We start from the raw sequence: 24022 nt of genomic DNA, 5'->3' as shown, positions 1-24022 counted from the left end.
ATTTTCAAACAATGTCTCCTAATTTCAGATTCTCCCATAAGGGGAAACATTCTCTCCACATCCACTCTATCAAGACTTCTCAGGATGTTATTTATGGTTCAATCAAGTCCCCTCTCACTCTTCCAAAATTCAGTGGATACAAGCCTAGCCTGTCCAACCTTCCTTCAAAAGACAACCTGCACATTTCAGGTATCTACCAAATCCTTTCTGAATTGCATCCAAGGTATTTCCATCCTTCCTTAAGTAAGGAGACCAATATTGAACATGCTACAACAGATGCTGCCTCACCAATGTTCAAAGTAGCTGGTGCAACCTCCCTGTCTTTGTATTCAATTCTCCTACGGCTTCCATGAAGAAGTTGGGTGCTAATAGGTAGACCATGTGCTTGGGAAGTTCCACCAATTGTACCAGCCCGGAGTTGTGTAACAATGGATCCTTAAAGGGAATTCCAGAGGCTGCTCAAGAAGTTATATTTCTGTCATGTCAGGAGGAGGCATTCTCCCCCTCACTCCACAGAACATGGCAGACCCTCTACTACCCCTTTGCTCTGATTCTCCCTTAAGAACTTTCCATCTGGACTTGATAGGCATTGGACTCATCCTCCACAGACCAATATGGTGATATATCTTTATTCAGCTACTTACTAAAGATACAAATATAATGAAGTTTTATGATTACTGCTTTATGGTATTATGAAAATTGGACCTAGGTAATATATTTGAGGAGATCTTTATACAGCACAAACTGAGATAGATTTCTGGGCTGACAAAGAAAGTACCGTCCCTAAGATTACGAGATGAAGTTTGACACTCTGTTGGTTTGACATTTGGTTCAGGTAGTGGACCTGATCAACAAGCAGATCAGGGGCTTATAAAATACAGTGAAACCCAGGGCAACGCTGTCGAGGTTATCACTTCACTTCATCCTCCTTCACTTACTGCTCCTTGGCTATTTAGGTTTTAGTTGGTGTCAAGGGCTGTGCACTCATTATGTCAGGGTTGCACTGTATAGGGCAGGCTATTATGACTCACAAAGATCTCCACCAAGTGTAGTTTCAGTAACCCCAACAGCAATCCTCTGTGTACTAAACTTACCTCCCCTCTCTAAAAGTGCTCTCTTGGCTACAAGTCCAAAATAGAAGTCTTCACAATTCAACAAGCAAACCAAATCTGTAAATTAAATCAAACCATATTCCATGCAATGGTCAAGTAATCAACCTTGGTGGCTTCATTAGCCCCAGCCCCTAAGCAGTGCTTTTGTGTGTCTACAGCAGGGCTGCTGGGTGTCAGTGGAGGAGAGGCCAGATGGCCTCAACAACCTCTAGCCCCAGAAGACCACTGTGTGGACTTCATCATCCCAGTGTGGAAGGCAGCAGCCTGGGCTGCCAATCTGTCAGTCAGACGTATAAAACAGCAGGGTTGCAGGATGAATGCTGGTTTCTTGAGAGGGGAGAGAAGATTACTGCTCCATGGAACCACACCTATACCCCAGAGGCAGTGCCACAGCAGTTGTCCATTGGAGTGCGGATCGCTGGACTACCTTGAAATTCAACATCAGAAAAAAATTCAGATGCTGGAAATCTAAACTGAAAACAGGAAATGCTGGAAATATGCTGGGAAGGAGAGAAAAGAAGCTCGTTAAGCTGCGGGGGGGGGGGGGATGTCTGTGATAGGGTAAAACCATGAAACTCCTTCGCACAAGTTCCCCAGTGCATAGAATTGAGGGCAATTGTTTCAGCTTCCCTGGCAGCCAGCTGAACTGGCAGGACACCAGCACAGCAGTCAGTCACACTCTGGTGAAGCTGTGGCATCAGCTGTGAGATGCTGCAGCAAGGCTGCGTCCACAGTGTTGAATGGGATTGCTCACAACCTCAACGCCGTGAAATGTAGACTCCAAGCCCTGTGCCAAACTGATGCAGGACTGCGCTGTGCTTCTCCAAACTCCACATGGTTTTATGGCAGGTGTTAAGCACTTTGCTGAGTATATCCATCAACTTTCTTTTAGAGATTGCCCCATCAAAGTTCACATTCACATCCTCAGTGGGAGAATGCCTGTGACATTGCACATAGGGGAACTGTCATCTGGGCTACCCTAATGTCTACCAACTCCCTACCCCCCTTTCCGAACTCACCCGAGCTGCATGTCACTTGCAACTAATCTCTCCCCATATACACATCCCACCTCCATATTGTAAACTGATTGCCCCATGTCTGTGCTGAAGGCTGGAAGTGATAAACTCAGGTGACAGTTCATCTTCATCTTCACTCTCACATTCCTGTATTACCTGGAAGGGGATTGGCAGGAGAATATCACTGTGGTGCAGAGAAGAGAGGATAGAAAGGGATGCTTGGAGAGAGTGAGGAATTCAGTGAGATGGATTAGGAATGAGACCACTGAGATCTTTGATGTTTTCAGTCCTACCACTAGCCACACCTCAGCATGACCACCTGAGACATGGTCAGTATTTGCTACATTTATCATATTCAATCTGCACCATGTCGCCCCTTCCGCCCCTCCCCCCATATCCACCACTCCCATTGGCTCCTGCTGCTTTCGGTTGAGCATGTCAATGCCCTACAGCAGAGGAAGGAGTAAGCATACCATTGGTTAAAGTCATGCAGTCATAGAGTACCCCAGCACGAAAACAGGCCCTTCAGCCTATCTCATCCATGCCAACAATGGTGCCCACCAAACTAGTCCCATTTACCCGCATTTGGCCCATGTCCCTCTAAACCCCTCCCATCCATGTACTTCTGCAAGTGTCTCTGAATGTTGGTACTGTACCTGCCTCAATCACTTCCTCTCGCAGCTCATTCCATATTTGCACCATCCTCTACATGAAGAAGTTGCCCCTCAAGTCAGTTTTAAATCTTTCAGCTCTCACCTTAAACCTATGCCCTCTAGTTTCCCTCAATCTCATTACTTCCAAGGAATAAAGTCCTAACCTGCCCAGCATCTCCCTATGACTCAGGCCCTCAGGTCCTGGCAGTATCCTTATAAATCTTCTCTACACTCTCTCTAGTTTAATGATGTATTTCCTATAACAGGGCGACCAAAACTCTACACAATACTCTAAGTACAATCTCACCAATGTCTTGTACAACTGTGACATAATGTCCTGACTCCCATACTCAGTACTCTGACTCATGAAGACCAGCATGCCAAATGCCTTCTTCACCACCCTGTCTACCTGAGATACTTTTGGCACACTATGTACCTGTAAGCTATATACCTGTACTCCTAGGTCCCTCTGTTTCACAACACTCCCCAGTGCTCTGCCATTCATTGTATAAGTCCTACCCTACTTTAACTTCCCAAAATAATCTCATGCGGTGTTGTTAGATAATGAGCTGTATTAGCTGGTAATGTGTGCTTTGCAGTAGTGCCAAGTGTGTTCAGGTTGTGGTGGACCACATGAATGTCAGCTATGAGTTCTAATTGGTAGGAGTACTTGGCAGATGATTGAAGGAAGCCTACAATGAATCTGAAGATGCGTTTGCTGATCATGGCCATCCATACGAGGTCACTAAACTTCTTGAGACATGGCATCCAGCCTTCAGGGTACAACCCTTTTGGAATTCATGCTTTCTATGTGCCCACTGCCTTCTGATTTTTGTCTGGAGTGCTTCTAGAATCACAGTGGAAGACAGGAGTGATGTCTTGTATCCACAAAGTTCTCCATTGCAATATCTGAAAAGCTTCAAACCCACTTTTTTTTTATATCACTTCATTCTTATCCAAGTGTCACTTCATTCCTATCAAGAGTATGATAAGATGGACTCTTGACCTCACAATCTACCTCGTTATGACCTCGCACCTTACTGTCTACCTGCACTGCACTTTCTCTGTACTGTAACACTTCATTCTACACTCTGTTATTGTTTTTACCTTGTACTACCTCAATGCACTGTTGTAGTGAATTTTTCTGTATGGAAGGTAAGCAAGACAAGGTTTTCATTGTACCTCGGTACATGGGACAATTACAAACCAATTTGCCAATTTCTTCAATTGTCCTGGTCAACATATAGACCACCTGCCAACTGCTCCAGTCACAATCCACATTCCTTTTAAGAGATGCAGTTTAGCTTTAAGGCAGACTAGATTTCACTGGTACAAGGTACTCATGATGTTAGCCCCTTACCCAGCTACCCTGCTCCTCCCCCAGTGAAGAAAATAAACTATAGCCACACACTGATTGTTATAATTAGCAAAAACAGCATGCTGTCTGCAGGACATCGTGATATGCAATTAATCTCTGTCCTTTCAGTCTGTTGACTATTGAATTTAACTTCCATGTATCTACCAATAATTGTTGGAGCTTGTTGCTGCCCTTTGAGTTTACAAGCTGAGTGGCTGTGGAATGTAAACCGATCGAAGAGTAACTGCCCTGCAAAGCTTTGCTTCCTTTGATGTTCTGAGCATTTTGCAGACCTATTATTCAACCTCTCACAGACTCTCTCATTATAACAGACTCTCTCATTACAACATTGTCTGAGCATTATTTTTTTCTCAAAGGTGCACAAAATCATAATGTGAAGAAGGTGGGCTAATATCTGTCCTGCTTCTTAGCTGGACAGCATTAAAGGCATATAATGTGACCTAATAGCAAAACATGGCTCAAAGGTGATTAGAAAAGATGTCTTCTGTGACCTGGCTATTTACAAAAGTAGAATGTATTCTATTGTGAGATCCTTAATAATTTCTTTCTTCCCCCCCCACCACCCCCACCCCACCCCACCCCACCCCAACCCCACACCCTCTGCCTGCTTCACAGGTGTACGAGTCAGTGGAGAGGAAATCGATGCCATATTCTGGTCAAGCCAGCAGGATCTCTCAGTCCCGATCTGGCATCAAATAAAGATGAAAATGGTAAAGAAATGATACCAATCTTAAATAACTGCATTCTACAGCCTAACACTATGACTAATGTTGTTTTCCTTTTGATATCTAGCCTCCATATGGGCAGGACTAGGCGTTGGCTTGGGTTTGTTTGTGCTCAATCTACTGGTTGTTTCGATCGTAATTGCTAAAAGGAAAACAAGCAAGTATGTAATAATATATGCACTTTATTATTTTATGTCCTTGAGCATATTGGTCTTCCTAGAGGTAAGCCTAATGAAAGGTACAAGCTTAAAAATGTTTACAGAAAGAGACATCCATTTAGTGGACCAAACTCTTCCACTTCAATTGACTATGTATAAATTTGTCTCTGTTGATTCTGTAAAAATGACGAATAAAGCATCCCAGAAGATAAAGTACAGTGAAAAGTCTCACTGATCTACACATTGGCACTATTACACCAAAGGAAGACTTGGCATCCTTTCCAGTTAGTGGGTAAAAACTTGGCAAATGCATTTTAATGTGGGAAAGTGTGATGTCATGCATTTCAGTAAAAGGAATCTGAATGGAGAAAGATTGCAGGTGAGTGAAGAGGAATCTAGCTGTTCTTTTGCATGGATTGCAAGTAGTTGCGGGAAGTAGTTAGGAAGGCCGATGGTACATTGGCCTTTGTTGGAAGAGTGTTGAAATGGGGAAGTATTGTTACATTGTACAGGATACTGGTGAGGCGACACCTGGACTACTGTGCACAATTTTGGTCTCCTTATTTATGAAAGGACATACTAGCATTGTAGCAGTCCAAAAGATATTCACCTGGCTAACTCCTGAGCTGAGAGGGTTATCATGAGCTGCCAAAGAAATTAGATCAATATTGTTAGTAGTTTAGAAGGATAAGGGGTGATCGTATTGAAACATATAAAATCCTAAGGAGGGAATGACAGGGTAGATATTAAGATGCTTCCACAGTGGGTGAATCTTGAATAAGGAACTTCTTCTGACAGAGGGTGGTGATCTCTAGAATTTTAAAGAATGAATCTCTAGAGATAGATAATTTTTTTAAAGATCATGAAATTAAGGGCAATGGGGAACTGGCACAAGGGAATGAGACTGTTCATATTGAATGGCAGGGCAGGTTTGAGGGGCTGGTAGCCTCCTCCTGCTCCTATTTTCTCACATTCTTAAAACAAAAAGTTTGAAATGCAGTGCTTGGTGACAATCACATCAGCTCTTTTATGTATATTGAGATCTATCAAACTGCAATAAATTGAGTTCCAGCTTAATCTGTTTTTGGTCATGTTGTTGACCAAGACACCAGAACTTATATAATTCAACCCTTAAAAATCGCATGCTACAAATGGCACTTCCATACTTCTCAGCTACACAGTCACAAAAGTGATCACAACAAAGGCCTACATGATTCAAAAGTAATATGTTTGTTGAGCATCAGCAAAATCACAACAGTGAAATTTTTCCAATTGGGACAACATACCAAAAATACAATGCCTGGATGTTACAAAGCATTAGGAAAGCCAAGTGCCAAAGACACAGCCCAGCGCATCACAGAAACCAGCCACCCCTCCATAGACTCTGTCTATACCTCTCACTGCCTTGGTGAAGCAGCCAGTATAAGACCCCACCCACCCGGGTCATTCTCTCTTCTCTCCTCTCCCATCAGGCATAAGATACAGGAGCCTGAGGGCACATACCACCAGGCTCAAGTACAGCTTCTATCCCACTGTGATAAGACTATTGAATGGTTCCCTTATACGATGGGATGGACTCTTGACCTCACAATCTACCTTGTTTGACCTTGCACCTTATTGTCTACCTGCAATGCACTTCCCTGTAGTTGTGACACTTTACTCTGTATTCTGTTATTGCTTTTACCCTGTACTACCTCAATGCACTGTGTAATGAATTGATCCGTACGAACGGTATGCAAGACAAGTTTTTCACTGTACCTCAGTACAAGTGACAATAATAAACCAATATCAATTACTCCTATGCACACTAATATAACCAAAATGCAGGCTTTTAAAGAATGGAAATGTGCTGAGGGAAGAAGTGTGGGCTAAAACTTCCACCCACTTCTTTGTCCTGATTGTGACTCTATCCCGAATCTCAGTGCTGGATTAATTTTAAATAATGGTAACAAGAGCTCAGATCTGTAGAAGTAAACTGGAAATGGACAGCCTGCACAGTTTACCCTGTTACTGTCAGTCCAGAAGCTGGTAACTACCCAACCAAAGGCTTAAAGTGGTGGTAAAGAGTTTCCCATGTAGCTGCATTTATCACACTTTGCTATTAGTCCAGTGAATCAGTATGGGGCAGAACCAGCTAACTAGGAGGAAAGAGTTATTAGGGACTTCCATATTGACTGAGGAATTACTCAGTATGATTTCTATTTTGTTGAACACTGAGACAAATGCTAGCAAAAAATGAAAGTTGCTTTACAATGAATGAGTACAACTGCATAGGAGGAAACCTACAAAGTAACAGCAGTGAATAGTTACTTAAATATGGACTGTAATGGGTGGGAAAAAATAAAGCCAATAAAAAGAAGAAATAGAGGTGTTTATTTAAAAAAAGAGAGATAAACACATAAATAAAAGCTTAGCAAAGAGTATGAAGCTGAGGTGAATGGAGTAGAGAATTAAATATTTCACCAGTTTATTAAAAACATGGAATGACTGCAACAAATAATCAAAAACATTAAAGTGTTTTAATTAAAAACCAATAGTAGACAAAATACCTGTACATCAATGCTCTGCGTGGCTAGTAGGCTGAATGAATTGGAAGCAACTTACACCAGTTATGAAGCATAAACGATAGGAGCAGGAGTAGGACATACAGCCCCTTGAGCCTGCTCAGCCATTCAACAAGATCATGGCTGATCTGATTTTACCCTCAACTCTCCTCTCCTGCCTGACCCCCTTAACCTTCAGTCTTCCTGCCGTCCAAAACTCTGTTGATTTCCCTAATTTTATTGGATCGGTGTCCACAACTCCAAGGACTTAAAGAATTCTGAAGATTCATGACCCTCAGAAAATATTCCACCTAATGTCTGGCTGAAGAGGTCATTTCTTCATCTTGTGACTACACCTCCTAGGTGCACTCCATCAGATCACCTCTCATTCTGCTCAACCTTTCCTCATAAGTCAACAACTCCACCCCCAAGCATATCACCATCCCAGAGATAAATTCAGTGAACCTCATTGACCTGCTTCTGAATATTGTATAGTGTACCAAAGATGTGAAATTAAGCCCGTACAGGCCAGTGTGGTATACCAATGAAAATGGCCTGCAAATCAGTGCAAACAGGTAAATCAGCAATGTTAGCGATATGACCATATCAGCAAGAAACTTGTTACTTACACTCATGACTGTATTTCAGAGATCTGTATAGACGCGGCAAGATTTCCTTATCTTTGTACTTATTTCCCTTCATTAATGAATTTATTGGAGTTCTTTGAGTGACCAACAGGAAAAACCAATTGTCCATTTACCTTCTTATTTACCACAGAATAACTGTCTTTCTTGTATGAGGACATCTGCATCTCTCTGAACACCCTCCTTTTGCCCACTTACTTAACCTGTCTAATTCCATTGCAGACGTTTTTATGTCTTTCCCATGACTTCCACCTATCTTTGTATCATCTACAATCTTGTCAAGATTACACTCAGAACCTTCATCTGGATCTTTTATCCCTACTCTGATTTCTGACCGTTAACCAATTCCCTTTCCAAATGAGTAGATTACACCAATCCCATAAACCATTGTGTTGTGGAATGTTAGCGATATGATAATCAGCAAGAACCCTTATATTTTGGAATATGTGCTCATGTGGCACCTCATCAAAAACCTTCTGGAAATTCAAATACATGATATTTACTGGCTCCCTGATTATCCAACCTGTTGTTTACATCCCCCAAAAACTTTATTACATTAAACACAATTTCTCTTTTTTTAAACTATTTTGAAGGAGCAGTGCTGTATTTGCTGTCATCTTTCTACTGGAACTTTTCCAGAATCCTGGGAGTTTTGAAGTCTGACTATAACCGTGTTCAGGGGTTTTATCAGCCTTAGATCCCATTGGTTTAGATAGTACTTTTTTTTAAATTGTTTTTAGTTTCTCACTCTTTGTTACCCCTTGGCTGCCTATTATCTTTAATACCGTTTTAGTGATTTCTATTTGAAATCAGATACAAAATATTGCATAACATCTCTGCTATTTCCTTATACTCCCATTATTAATTTCCCTGTCACAGCTTTTACATCAAGGAAATAGAAATATCAATGATTAACAAAAATCTGCAAACTGCTCTGAAGTGGAAAATAAATATATCAAGCATAATTTTTAAGGGGTACCAAACAGGTTAGAAAGAAGAAGTAGCAACACTGCTGAAGAACAGAATAAAAGAGATTAAGATTCACTTTTATTGATGTGTTACCACATATGCTTCTACAAATATGTCAATTAAGAACAAATTATCAATTGTAAGGTTGGAAGCCTAAGGGGAGAAGATCATAAATTAGTGGAAAATAAGTGGAAATTACTTTGCTTCAGTGATTATAAAAGAAATATTAGGGATGAGATAAATTGCAAACTGAGTGAAATTATGCAATTGTTTGAAATTAAAGTAAATAAGTAGCAAGCAAAGAGTTATTTAAGTGCATGGACACACAATCAAGACATTGGTGTAACAAAGTACATCCAAGGATCAAGGGGGAGCCAGTAACAGTAAATGTGTGATGAAGGAGTGCAAGATGAAGATAATAACTATTTTCAAAAAATAAAGAGCGTTAATCTAGATAAGTATAGGGAATTTAGTTTAACATCTGTGACAGAGGAACAGGTTGGATTCTTTAATTAAGGATGAAATTATTAATTATCTAAATGGAAAGAAAGTAATTAGAAGCAGTCAACAGAGAATTTAGAAAGGAAGATTGTGCTTGGCAAACTTAAATGAGTTTTTTTTAGAGAAAGATGGATGAGAGAACGCATTGGATGTGATGTACATGGATGTTCAGAATGCCTTTGTCAACACATTGCACTGAATGTTATTGAGATGATTAATGGGTATCAGGGAAAATGTCAGCAAGCTTCCCTGAGAACTGGTTGGAATGGAAGAAACAGAGAGTAGAAATTGAGGGCAGGTTCTCAGAGTGTTTGGAAGTACACATGTGAGCAACTAGCTGTCTTCCACCAGCAGAGAGTTCCTATCCACAAGCAGAGGTTCAACATATGAAAACTCATCTTTCTTCTGCAGGAGCAGGGATGTGTCCTCCCCTTCTCATAATGTGAGCTCAGACTGTGCTAAGAGCTGGTTCTGAGCAGAAGAGCTAAGACATGTCATATGGAAAAATGGAATATGGACACCTGTGTGGACAGTCAACTGACGCAGCTCCAGATCTTGAGCCTGAAACACTGATTGCGCAGTCTCAGTGCCAGTAGACTGTTGCACCTTTGTCTTCCCAGGTTCTTAACAGGTCATCTAGTTCAGGCCCTAATGTCTCCCCTCATGAGATTACAAAGTCATCTCCCACCCCACCTCTCAGGCACCTATAGGGGTGCCCCATAGCCAACCATCCCTGACCACTCCTACAATTGGTCCTGGGTTCCAATCCATTCAGGGTAAATTGGTTTATTATTGTCACGTGTACTGAGGTACAGTGAAAACAAGGAAAGAGCTTCTCATGGGCTATCATCAATATCTGCGCATACACAATGAAAAGGAGCAGTCTTCCGGTTGCCAAACCGCAGCTACATAGGAGACACTGGCTTGTAGCACTAGGACTTCAAAATAAGATTACTGATATGGGAAAGAGACTAGAACGTGTAATCTTTCTGAAAACCGTTATAATTCTTTGTGTTTATATTATTTGTTTCTTCTCATATAAATTATTCTGAATAGATGAGTACTGTTGAAAGTGTCCTCATTCAGGGTAAATAAAATCCTTCTTTGTACAAACGTAAGAGGCTCTAGTGTGGCAACTGCTGACTTTATCGAAGACCTTGCCATGGCTCAATTAGAAAGGTTGCTAATGGAATGCTATTGGCTGTACACCCACTGAATTAAACTCCCCCACCACATTCTGAAATTGGAAGGTATTTAAACAGCCTGCAATGACTTCTCAGGCTGCCTAATGAGTGTCACTTTAAATAGAAATGCAAAAATACACCTAGGTGCACTGCACGTGTTCAGTGGAATTCACAGGTTGCACCTAAAAGCTCCAATCTAGGAAGAAAAAGCATGGTGTATGATTTAGAGATGTCAATAGGTATGCATTTGAAGCCAGTTAAATGTCACACATGCTAAGGTGACATGTACGTGCAAGTACCAGGGCTAATTTCCCAACCACATGATTTCACCCAAAATGATCACTAGTGTGACCTAATCTGAGTTAAGTCACTTTTTATGAGAATGTTATGCATTAAAAAAACAAGTAATAATGGATTCAATTAACTAGACTGATATCCCTGTGAGTTTTAAGTTAGAGTGCTGAGAATGTACCAGGCAGCTGGGAGGATCACAAATGGAGCTTTTCGATGGGTTTTCCCTGCATGTGCATACCTGATCATTGTTATTTGAAAAACTTTGAGAAAGTAAAAGAGTTAACAGTGTATTTATCATCAATGACTGACTAGTATAGGTCAGGGAGGCTTCAAGTTTTGATTGGCAACTTGCATGCTATTTGGTTTCAGATGAGTTGGAGAGGAAGGAATGCTACAATTGACCAGCCAAAATTATTGGGTAAGGAAGGGGAATTGTGATTACAAATTCCACTCATAATCCTAGTGCAGGAAATGTCCTTTTATGTTTTCAGAGACTAAGAACAATACTAACCCACTATTGTTTCCTATCATAATAACATTGAATCCACCTGATAGTATAAGGATTTTCCAATAAAGAAGATTTATCACCTTTATTAGTGTTTGGTAAAGAGAGAAATAACTCATTGAACCATTTTTAATCCATAAACCAGTTCCTGTATCTCAGCAGGGAGTGTAGGGTGAGAGAAGCAGTGTGATCAAAACAAAGCAACACCCAACACATCCATGAATGCTGCTTCATTCATGCATCAAATAGGCCTTTTGGCCCAGCTCGTCTGTGCTGGTGTTTAGAGTCTGTGTGAATCTCTTCCCATTTTACCTAACTTTTCAGCCTTTCTGCCTACATTTTTTTCCTGGTATAGTTGATTGGTTTCCTTTTCAAAACACCTAAACTACTTGCTTGAACCACTTTCTGTTGCAGTGAGTTCCAAATTCTGAGTAAAGAAATTCCCCCGTCGAATTAATAAATAACAAACTTGTAATCATGGCCCCAGTTTATCCCACAGGTGCACACCTACCCTGTTCAGCCATTCATAATAAACTCTTAATTCTTCCCTTCTGTAAAATGCTGGATTTAATGATTTGTTCACAACATTATTATTTTCGAGGGTAAAAGTGACTTTACTGTTTCTCCTACTAAGTTGCATCATCTAATATAAATTAATTAATATGCCATTGACTTACTCTGTCCGCAGGTTTCCTGAAGTATTTTATATTATGTTGCATTGTTCCTCAATGTGAACTATATCCCCCTCTTTGATATTTAAGGAATGCATTTAAGAAGATACACATAACAAGGGAATGCACAATAAATGTGAGGATATTGAGAAGTGTGGAGGAAGGGAAGGACTTTGTTGTGTATGTGCAGACATCCTTAAAGGCAGCAGGACAGGTAGCTACAGTGGTTAAAAGGCTTCAGCTATAGTCATAGAGTTGCACAGCACAGAAATAGGCCCTATGGCCCACCACTTCCATGCCGACATTTTTACCCATGTTTCCTAATCCTATTTGCCTGCATTAGAACCATATATTTATATTCCTTGCCTTTTGGTGTCTGTCCAAATGCCTCTTAAATGTAGTAATTATATCTCTTTCCACCACCTCCTCTGGCAGTGCGTTCCAGATATTAACCACCCTCTGCAAAAAATAACTACCTCTCAGATCTCCTTTCAAACTCCTTCCTCTCACCTTAAACCTCTGACCTCTTGTTTTTGATACCCCTACCATGAAAAAATGATTTTGACTACCTATGCCTCTCATAATCTTATACACTTCTATCAGGTCACCCTTCAGCCTTCTTTGCTCCAGGGTAAACAAGTCCAGTTTATCCAATCTTTCCTCCAATCCAGGCAACAACCTAGTGAAATTCTGCTGCACTCTCTCCCAACAAATCACATCCTTCCTGTAGTGTGGCAACCAGAACTAAACACAAGCCTCCAAGTATGGTCTAACTAGTGTTTTGTATAGTTGCAACATAACATCACAACTCTTATATTCTATGTCCCAAACTATAAGGGCAAGCATGCCATATGCCTTCTTCACCCCCCTATCTATCCATTTGGCACTTTAGGGAGCTATGGACTTGGACCACCAAGTTTCTCTGTTCATCAACACTCCTTAATGCTCTATCATTTATTATATATGTCCTACCCCTATCTGACTTTCCAAAGGGCATCACCTCACAGTTGTTGGGATTAAATTCCAGCCGCCAATGCTCTGCCCAACTTTTCATATGATCTATATCATGTCAGAAGCTTTCCTTTCCAAAGCATAGAGTATACAACACTAGATGGACCACAGTTCAGCTTGCCATATTACAGGAAAGATGTATTGCAGTGAAGAGGATTGCAGAGAAGGGTTTACAAGGATGTTGTCAGGACTGGAAAGCTTTAACTAAAAGGAGAATTGGTTAAACTGGGCGGGTTTTCTTTGGAACAGGGCTGAGAGAGACTTAACTGAGGTATATAAAATTATGAGGGGCCTAGACAGGGTAAACAGCAAGAACTACTTATTGCAGCTGAGGGGCAAAATTGAGGTGGGGGGGGAATAGATTTCAAGTAATTGGTACAAGGATGAGAGAGATGCAGAAAGATTGGAATATGTAGATATGTAGATTGGAATCACGTAGATGGGAATATGTGTTAGGGTAAGGGGTCTGGAATTCACTGCCTTAGCGACAGAGGCAAAATACCTCATCACATTTCAAAAGTGCCTGCATGTGTACATAAAAAGCCATGACCTGCCAAAGTGCAGGAATACAGGACAATAGAAGCAAAAGTAGGCCACAAGTTCGCCATAACCCTCAATTCAATGATCTTTCAAAACTTTATCTACCTCCTCTCAAATACCACCATTGATCTAACCTCCACAACCCTCCACGGCAGAGAATTCCAGACATTCACTGTCCTCTGTGAGAAGGTGTTACCACACACCTTATCTTACAGCTATGGCCCCTCGTTCAAGACACTTACCAGAAACATCATAACATGTACCCAGTCATGCCCCCTTCGGATCTTATATGTTTCAACAAGATCACCCCTCGTTCTTCTAAACTCCATAGAATATAGATCTAATTTCTTTAGTCGCTTGTGATAGGACAAACATCTTATCCCAGCAGTTAGGCTAGTGAATCTCTTTTGGACTGCCTCCATGGATCACGTGCTGGAAGATGGAATTAGTCTGGGTAGCTCTTCTTTGACAATTACAGATTTGATGGGTCAAATGAGTACTGTAAATTTTCTATGATCAATATTTTTATGGTAACATTTGTAAATTTTAAGAATTATTTACTTAATTCCAATACAAAGTGCTAAGTAAATTTTTAATTGTCCATGACCTCTGCCCTTCTGCCAACATGTGCTCACATCACCGATGCACTACCATCCAATCATGAACCAAGCTTCAATGTCACCTCCCATTCAAATAGATCCAATACTCTGGCTGCACCCTGCCCCAATGTTCCTGACTCTCATTTTGAATTCTCATTTTGTTCTACCCCATCAAACCAAGATCTAATTATCCCTATTTTCCCCCATTCCCTGGCCCTCTGCCAATAGCCCATTGCCCACTCCTCGAGGTTATTGCAACTGGGTTCCTTGCACAAGTCTGGAACAAGACTCCCCACATGACGTCAGTTTAATTTAACCAAGACTCAGAATGTCAGGCAGCATCTGTGGAAAGAGAAACAGAGTTGACATTTCAGGATGAAGATCCTCCATCAAAACATACCTTTTGAAAGACAAGTTTTTCACCGTAGCTCGATACAAGTGACAATAATAAACCAATACCAATACCAAAATGTAGAAGAAAAGACCCTCTTTCCTTCAAGAAGCATCTGCTCATCCGTCCAGAAGCTGTTTAATTTTCTGTCATTGGATATTTGATTATTCCAGTCTATAAATGGCCCTTTAATCAACATTCCCACTTCTGATCTGATAATTACCTTATTATATATTTAATAAATTAATACATTCTGAAGTTTTATGGAATCTCTACTACATTTCCACTGCTTTGTAGAATGTGTGTGGTGAGAGGGAGAGAGGGAGGGGAGAATTCTTCTCATTTATGATCCATTAGATGGTATGATAGATTCTATAAGGAAGAGAGAAACCGGATCGTGAAACTGTAAACAGGAGTATTGATGGGATAAATGGTACTCAGTATATAGTACCGCATGGCTGATTTACAAGTTCCACAACACATTGAGAATCTTGCTGTAATTAGTTTTCATGGCAAAACAACCCAAATTTAAATACAAGTTGCACAAGCAGAATAGCAACTGGATCTCACATCTATACAAGATCCATTCAGGTCATGATCCAGTCCATTATAACACATCATAACTTAGGTTTTATGAGTTCTCTGACAGGCACTCAGAGAATAAAAGGGGACATCTCATTTATAATAAGAATAAAAGTTGATGAACTAGAAATCCTGCCAAAACCACTGCAGCTTTCATTATTTCTGGGACTGTGAAGGATCATTTGATTCAGAGTTTATCAAATAAAGCCTTATAAAATGTAAAAAATAAATGTAAATATTCTGATATTTCTGATTAACCATTTTGTTCCTTAATAAGGCTCCCTGAGGTTTGTCAATTTTTGTTGGAGTATTTGAGTTGTTGAAGTTGAGAAATGTTTTGTAGGTGAATATAGCCCTGTAGTTTTGACTTGCAAGTGGTTCAGAAATTTTAAAGGAAACACATCTGTGTTTTTCTAATGTTGCCATCAACTGTTCCCTTTCCAAAACCACAAAACATCCACACCCAAGGGTGGACTCACCACATGCAAGATGAATATGAACCCAAGTTGATGAGTCATTTCTGACAATAATCATTCTAGTTTTCAACATGTAAAACTGGATACGTTCCTTCACAATATTATCCATAATGTCTTTTCATTATACATCATAAAATTTAAATACATGTTTTAATTTTTTTCTTTTGAATGTTAATTACTTAATTCACACACTGGAGATGAGGATTAGTTTAAATTGGAAAATTCAATGTTCATATCATTGAGTTCTTCCGGCAGATTGTTTGTTGCTCCAGATTCCAGTATCTGCAGTCTTTTTTATCTCCAGTAAGCTCAGTTAATTCACCATCCATTCCACCATTATCAATTTGTAGCATTGTCTGGAGTTAGGTTGGCTGATAATGGTCTCACTACAGCACTCATAAGTACACACGCATATATGCACACAGGGATGCAGATACACATCTTTAGGGTCTTTAAGCATACCTGCAAGTTAAAAAACATTAAGCTATTCCTCCTGATTATTTTAGATGCTGAATTCCTAATTGGCAAACTGTTTAGTTGAATGATAGTCATACAAAATTGATGGCACTTCTGTGATGGTAAAATTATTCCAAATAATACTGTGATGAAACATGTAACATCATCAGTTTGAAACATATTCCATTGGACTTGTTCATAAGCCTGCAGCCCATGTAGCTAGAAAACAAATGGATGTTTTATTTACCTTGAAATGCATTTACCTAGTTGTGACAATTTCTTGTGGCAGACAATAACGGTACAGGCAAAAAGCGCGACATATTGCTTATAATATACACAATTAGCAATCTACTTATTTGGAAAACCCAACAATTTTTTACTAAATAGGTATTTTAAAAGAGGTGTGCAAATAAAGCTGTATATATTGCCAATGTATGAAATGAGTATACATTGAATACATTGTGTACACTCGAAGTGTACCTAAATTTGGGGAATAACAATATTGAAGGGTATCATTTGTAATTGATTTTTTTTTAATTAAAGGAAACCAATGTCAGCAACGAAATGTGATTCAATATCCAATATTCTGTACGGCGATCACAGCACAAATCTGTCAGCAGAGGTGGGTATCACTTCACAAGAGCTCTTTCATCCATTTCATACAGCTGATAAAATTGTATGTTTTTTTCTGTAAGAAATAACATTACATTCAATTTTGGAAGTCCAAAAACCTTCAGGGCTCCTTCATGTCTACTATTGTAGTGAAACATAAAAGCCATGCACAGTGGCACTGCAGGTATTCACATTCAGTTCTGACCTTAGATGCTGCCTGTGTGGAGTTTGCAAGTTCTCCCTGTGACTGAATGGGTTTCCTGCGGGCGCTCCAGTTTCCTCCCAAATCTCAAAGGTGTGCTAGTTGGTAGGTTAATTGGCTACTGTAGATAGCCTGTAGTGTAAATCGGTGGTGGAATAATAAGGGGGTAATAATAATATGCGCAAGACAATAGGTTACAGAGAAATAATTGGGAGAATGGGATTAGTGAGATTGTTCTGAGAGCTGGCATAGACTCAATGAGTTGAATGGCCTAAATTATAATGAAATATGACACTGCTCAGGACTCAACAAGATAATAACAGTTATAACAGCAGAGAAAAATGCCATTGAGCTCATCAAGTCAATGTAGGCTCTCTGTAGAGCCACTTAGTAAGTCCCACTTCCCAACTCAGCCCTTTTAATTTAACTCCTTCAAGTGCCTATCCAATTTCCTTTTGCAATCATTGAGCCTCTCTGTTTCTTCCAGGGTTAGTGTTGGCTGATCTGGTTAACATGTTTTAGAAGACACCAATGCCAGTATGGTAACATTTTGAGTATCTACCAGTTCAGTGAGATGTGGTGGATGTGCCAAATGGCCAGTGGGGAAGAGGTTAGTGGAACCCTATTAAAAGTTCAAGCTCCCTAGATGGTAACTCCCTATGATAAGAAGGCAACTGAAAAAAAATGTAGGCAACAATTCATTGGTCTTCAATCTAATGAGCTTGGCAGAAATAGCTGCTTTATGTAGCACCTTTAATGTAGTAAAGTGTCCAACAGAAGGTCAATCAGACAAAACTTACCACAGAGGCATATCAAAAAGATATTAGGACAGATGACCTAAACCTTCATTTTCAGAGGCACTTCCAGGAGGAAAGACAACTGGTTTAATGAGGGAATTCCAAATAAAACTGGGTGGAAGTGAGATGACTGTACAACAGGTGGCCTCAATTGAATTATAGCATGAATGTTCTGTGATATCAGTTCAATATATTGAGTGGTTGGAAGTTCTGCCAGCCTGAACCCCATTAGGAAATCTTATTTGCTTGACTTCACGTGGATATCTAGAATTTCTGGCTTTCCTGACTTTCCCGTCCCAGCAAATACCTTGCACCGATTTTATGCATAGCACGCTATGCCACAGGGAAATTTGGGGCCTCTTATATTTTTCAATATTTCCATACTTACTTCATGTTTCCATATGACTTAGAAAGAGGCCATTCGGCCCATCATGTCAATGCCTGCTCTCAGAGCAAATCTATCTGTCCCATCCCCCCATTTACTTTCCTGTAACCTATGCTGTCTTATACGCCTATTAACTCCCTCTGATTCTCCTGTCACTCAGCTATATTAAGGTAATTTCCAGGAGCCAAGTAACCCATCAACCAGCACCAAGGCACCCAGGATGATCCATGCAGTTTTCTCCTGATTTTTTGAAATATTTTTGAAGAACTGGTTGAGAATTAATTATAAATACTATTTTTAAATAACTAGTCTTTTGTTTGCTGAAATTCCTCTCTACAGATTTTGTTTTAAATTAGTTGTCTAATTTGCTAAAAAACAGGACATTGTAATTTCTGTGTTAAGTGGATCATTGACAGCGTGAGCAATGTTACAGATAGACATTTAACCCAAAGACCATCATATATATTGATCCTGGTTCAAAGTATTGGTCTTGGTACTTCAGCAGGACAGTTCACCTGCTAATTATCTCAACTGAACTCAATATTTAAAATAAACAATGATTTTCAATGATAAGTTCTGCTAAATCAATTGCAGTACTTTGTAGTGAAAGGTTCCTGAGGTGAATACAGTAGCAGTTTTCAGTATCACTACAGACCCTGAACAGCACGGTGGTGTAGTGAGTAGAGTTGCTGTCTCACAGCTCCAGCAACCCTGAACTCAAGTGCTGTCTCAATGGAGTTTCCTCGTTCTCCCTGTGACTGAGTGAGTTTTCCCCAGGTGCTCTAGTTTCCTCCCATATGCCAAAGATATCTGGGTTGGTAGGTTAATTGGTGTCTGTAAATTGTCCACAGCATGTAGGTGAGTGGTAGAATTTGGAGGGAATTGATGGGAATGTGGTCCAGATAAAACATCAGATTAGTTTTGGTGGGTACTTGACAGTCAGCGGGCTGAAGGGCCCCTTTCTGTGCTCTATGACCCCATGATTTGCTGTAGGTCTGATTTCAACCTTTGAATCAGATTTCTTAGGTTTGAAGCTTTTGCTTCCTTCTGATTCTGCTTCTGGAACTCCACTAGTCATCCTTGCTGTGACACTAGTTTAGGGAAAAATAAAGATTAATTTGGCTTCCTACTTCTGATCACCATCCTTTAATCTTTGCCTGATAGTCTTTGAGACCAAGGTAAGTGTTTGCTGGGACTCCATCTGTGCCCATTCAGCAGGTGACAACAACTCTGGAGGCTTCCATATTCACAAAAGTCATATGCAGTCATAAAAATGTATAGCACAGATGCAACCAATTATGTCTACGGGAGCTGAAGAAATAGGTAACCAGCCCAATCCACTTCCCAAGTAATGACCTACAGCCTCATCGATTACTGCACATTGAGTGTTCATCTGAATACTTTGTAAATGTAAAGGTGGTTTATACCTCTAACACTATTGCTAGAAGTTGGTTCCAGAATCCTGCCACACACAGTTAAGAATTAAATGTGCTCACCTTCCCTCCAATCTATTTATTGATGCACATCGTTATTGGTATCTCTTGGTAGTGGAAAGCTGTCAGCAACTTGAGAAAGAGCAGTCCAGTAGGTGCCTATGCCTTCAGAAGAAGGGAGAAAACCGAAGCAAAGGGTCCCTGAGGATAAAGCATGCTGTATGAATATCACTGAGTGTATCGAGGTGACAAAAGAATATCTGTTTATCCTTCCATTTCATCAATACCCACAAGATACAGACAACATTAATTAAAACTGGCAGAATACCTGGAACCCATCCCCGTCTCTCACCCCCACCAAAAAGAAAGTCATGGTTATAGTTTACTAATTCATGAGACAAATGTTTCTTTCTGTATGCCTGGTATCCTGGGAGTTGCTCAGTTTTCATCAATAAAAATGTAATTAGTCAACATGTTCTGTGGTGTTTGTTTTCCTGACAGTTCTCAGTGTGAAACTGTCTGGTGTTGTAGAATGCTTGTGCCAATGCTATTGTGCTTTATTTTTACAAAGCAGTGCCAATGCCACTGTGCTTTATTTTTCAGTTTATAATGGGGGAGAGTTTGACATGCCCAGCTATCAGTGTTTACCCCTGGCAAACTCCATGTAAGGTAAGATTAGGTCCAGCAATTGATAATACTAGCTCTACCCAGTCATGGTAAATGAAATTTATGATTTTAAGGATCAGTAATAATATTCAGTATTATTGTTAAGTGATCTGCTCTGAAACACAGATGACAGGAAATTCTCTGTAGTTGACTAGAAATATTGCAAGTGAAAAGTAGCTTATAGAAGAAAAGATTACATAGCTTAGCGATAACAGATTGTCTTTTGTTCATTTTGAACAGGTGTTTTCCAAGGTATCAAATGCACTCACTTCCTTTTCCAATCCTTTGTATGATGGTAAATCGGAGAACTGGAAGCCACCAGCAGAAGGAATTTCTGGAACTTTGAATTCCAGAAATACTTAAAAAATATACATGGTTGCCTCAAACATTATTAATCTCGGCACTAGGTTAAAGCAGAGATGTTTCTTGAATGATTCTTACTACAATAACGTAAAGTGATTGCCTTGCTGATAACGGAGAAATGTCTGTTCTATTAAATGTCAACATTTCTTAAAGTTCTCTAAACTTTTGGAAACTTTTCTACTTGAAATCATTAAATAGAGGAACTATGTTTTGTGCCCATATGTACAGCAGAAACTCTGACTATTTAATTATATTGAATTTAAAGACTTCCCTTGGTGATCATAAATTGAATTGATGTCATGTTTAATGTGAGCAAAAAGGACAATGTGCTGTGGTATATACAGAATACAACATTAAGTTGGAGCTAGAGTAACATAAAACTGTCAAAAGGCTCACTTCTGAAAAATTATATGGTTAAATGTATTCAAGGTGAAGCTGATTGGATAGCATTCTTACAAAATCAGCATAGTTCTACAATTTACTGCAATGTATCAGATCACATTGTCATTTAAGGTGTCCCATTGATGTGACAACAGCTCCTTGGCACCAATTCTGTGTTTTTGTACATTTTCAATACTGCCATCTCAGCTTACTTACTTTTCTATCGTAACACCTACTCGGATAACCTTGTGTTCAATATTAGCAATACTCAATGTGTTCTGTCTTTTATTGAAAGTGCCCCTTCCTTCTTTATCTATACTGCCTCTACTTTCTTTTTTCTGAAGCTCCTGTTGCATACTCTTAGACATGATTTAAAACTCCTTGCAGATCCCGACAGATCTGGAGGCCTATTCTGCAGGTGGCATTGCAGAACATGAAATTCATGCATACAGGATGTCCGAGTCACAGTAGTAGATCCTCTTAGGAGGTTGAAGAGCCCAAGAAGGAGGAAAGCAAAGAGGTCAATGCAGCAGTAGTGGTCTTCGGTCCTTCCCAGGATGCATACATTGTTGCAAGGTTCAAATTCAAGGCCAACATGTTCCTGTAAGGGTAAAAGCCAGGGATAACAAATATAGGGAACCCTGGATGTTGAAGAATGTTGAGGGATATTGAGAGTGTGATAAAGAGAAAATAGGGAGCATATGACTGGTGAGGCCTGTATAGAGTATTAAAAATGTAGGGAGGCACTTAAAAAGGAAATCAGAAAGGCAAAGAGGGGTCACGAGAAATCACTGGCAGATAAGATTGAGGTAAATCTTAAGATGTTTTATAAGCATATTAAGGGCAAAAGAATAATCAGGGGAAAAGTAGGAACCATTAGTGACAACAGAGTGGTGTAGGTGAGGTTCTAAATGAGTGTTTTCCATTGCTATTCACAAAGGAAACACTCCTTGTAACTAGAGAAATTAGTAATGGGTAGGTGAAAGTCTACTTCAGCTCTCCATAAATAAAGAGGAGGGATTTGATGCCTTGGTAGGCTTAAAGTTGGATAAATCCCCAGGACTGAATGAGGTTTATCCCAGGCTGCTACAGGAGGCAAGGGAAGAGATTGCTGGGGCTCTGGCTGAGGTTTTTAAAGCTTCATCGGACACTAGTAAGGTACCAGATAACTGGACGATAACATGGTCCCGCATTTCATGAAAGGCAGCAGGGAAAAATCTGGTAACTATAGACCTGTGAGCCTAACATCAGTGGTGTGGAAGATACTGGAAAAAATTCAGAGGGAGAGGATTAATGATAACTTTGAAGGGCAGGGACTAATCAAAGACAGGCACCATGGATTGGTCAAGGGCAGATCCTGTCTGACCAATTTGATTGAACTCTTTGAAAAGATAACAAGTTGCATCGATGGGCAGTAAATGTGATTTACATGGACTTTAGTAAAGCCTTTGACAAGGTCCCACCTGGGACATTGGTTCAAAAGTTTAGGCCCATGGGATCCAGGGCAAGTAGACAGACTGGTACCAAAATAGGAGACAAAGGATGATGGTAGAGAGTTATTTATGAGATTGGATGCCTGTGACTAGTGGTGTCCCACGAGGATTGGTGCTGGGACCCTTGTTGTTTGTAATATACACGAATGACTTGGATGTGGATGTGGGGGTCAAGATCAGCAAGTTCGTGGATGGCGTGAAGATTGGTGCAATTGTTGATAGTGCGGAAGGTAGTCTTAGGCTACAGAGGGATATCGATGCTTTGGTGAAGTGGCTAAAAAATGGCAGATAGAGTTTAATCCAAATAAATGTGATGCATTTTGGGAGCAGTAAAGAGGTTAGGACATACATCATGAATGGTAGGGTCTTTGGGACCTCAGAGTACAAGTCCACGTAGGTGGACAATGTGGTAAGGAAGGCATATGGGATACTGGCCTTCATTAATCAGGGCATCAAATACAGAAGTAGGGATGTTATGCTCCAACTTTATAAGACCTTGGTCAGACTTCAGCTGTAGTATTGGGTGTATTTCTGGTTACCAAGGGAGAGGAAGCATGTGACAGTGTTAGAGAGGGTACTGAGGAAATTCACCAGGATGTTGCCTACAGTGGAATTGTTCAGGTAAGAGGAGAGGCTGAGAAGCAAGGTCTTTTCTCCCTGGAGTGGAGAGGTTAAAAGGAGACATAACTGAGGTATATAAAATTATGAGAGGTATAAACAGGGTAGACTACAGGAAACTTTTCCCCATGACAGAGAAAACTAGAGAACATGGGTTTAGGATAACGGGGAAGAGATTCAGGTGGGATATGAGGGGGACCTTCTTCATCCAGAGACTGTAAGTACCTGGCATGTACTGTTTCATAGAGTGGTTGAAGCTGGGTCACTGACAACATTTGTCTAGATGAACACTTGAATCATTTAGGCATAGAGGGCTGTAGGCCAAATGCTTGGTGATGGGGTTAATACAGAAGAGTGGCCACTGGTGGGTGTGGATGAGTTGGGTATTTGCTGGATATCTGCTGATTCTGTTTACTAACATTCCACTAGTGGCTCATTTCACACCCACAGACAATAGAACCCCAACCTTCCCCAACATTCCCAATTCAACCATGCCTTTCCACCCCAATGGCATAAGCTAAAGCAGCCCTTGCAGACATCACCCCCGCCCTCACCTGCACCTCCAATTGGTCACCATCAATTCCTATCTTCCCTGTGATCATCAAATAATGTAAAAATCCCAGCCTGCCAGCAAACAAGAATGGGAAAGATGAAAAGCAGCCAG

At 40.3% G+C, this 24022-nt stretch overlaps 1 protein-coding gene across 1 annotated transcript in view; it reads left to right on the top strand.

Annotated features, from left to right (window-relative positions):
- malrd1 (MAM and LDL receptor class A domain containing 1) overlaps window positions 1–21718 on the top strand; it is a 198322-nt gene extending 176604 nt beyond the window's left edge. Inside the window, exons 26-30 of the mRNA XM_052016179.1 lie at window positions 4775–4869; window positions 4952–5045; window positions 16952–17030; window positions 20441–20506; window positions 21635–21718. Coding sequence (XP_051872139.1) covers window positions 4775–4869; window positions 4952–5045; window positions 16952–17030; window positions 20441–20506; window positions 21635–21718 — 418 coding nt within the window. The remainder of the gene's footprint in view (window positions 1–4774; window positions 4870–4951; window positions 5046–16951; window positions 17031–20440; window positions 20507–21634) is intronic.
- Window positions 21719–24022: the final 2304 nt, after the last annotated feature.

This window comes from Pristis pectinata, chromosome 5, assembly GCF_009764475.1.
Source record: "Pristis pectinata isolate sPriPec2 chromosome 5, sPriPec2.1.pri, whole genome shotgun sequence".
In the NCBI taxonomy this organism is placed as follows: domain Eukaryota; kingdom Metazoa; phylum Chordata; class Chondrichthyes; order Rhinopristiformes; family Pristidae; genus Pristis; species Pristis pectinata.
The sequence above is the reverse complement of the archived record's forward strand: the minus strand, read 5'-3'. Positions and strand labels throughout refer to the sequence as shown.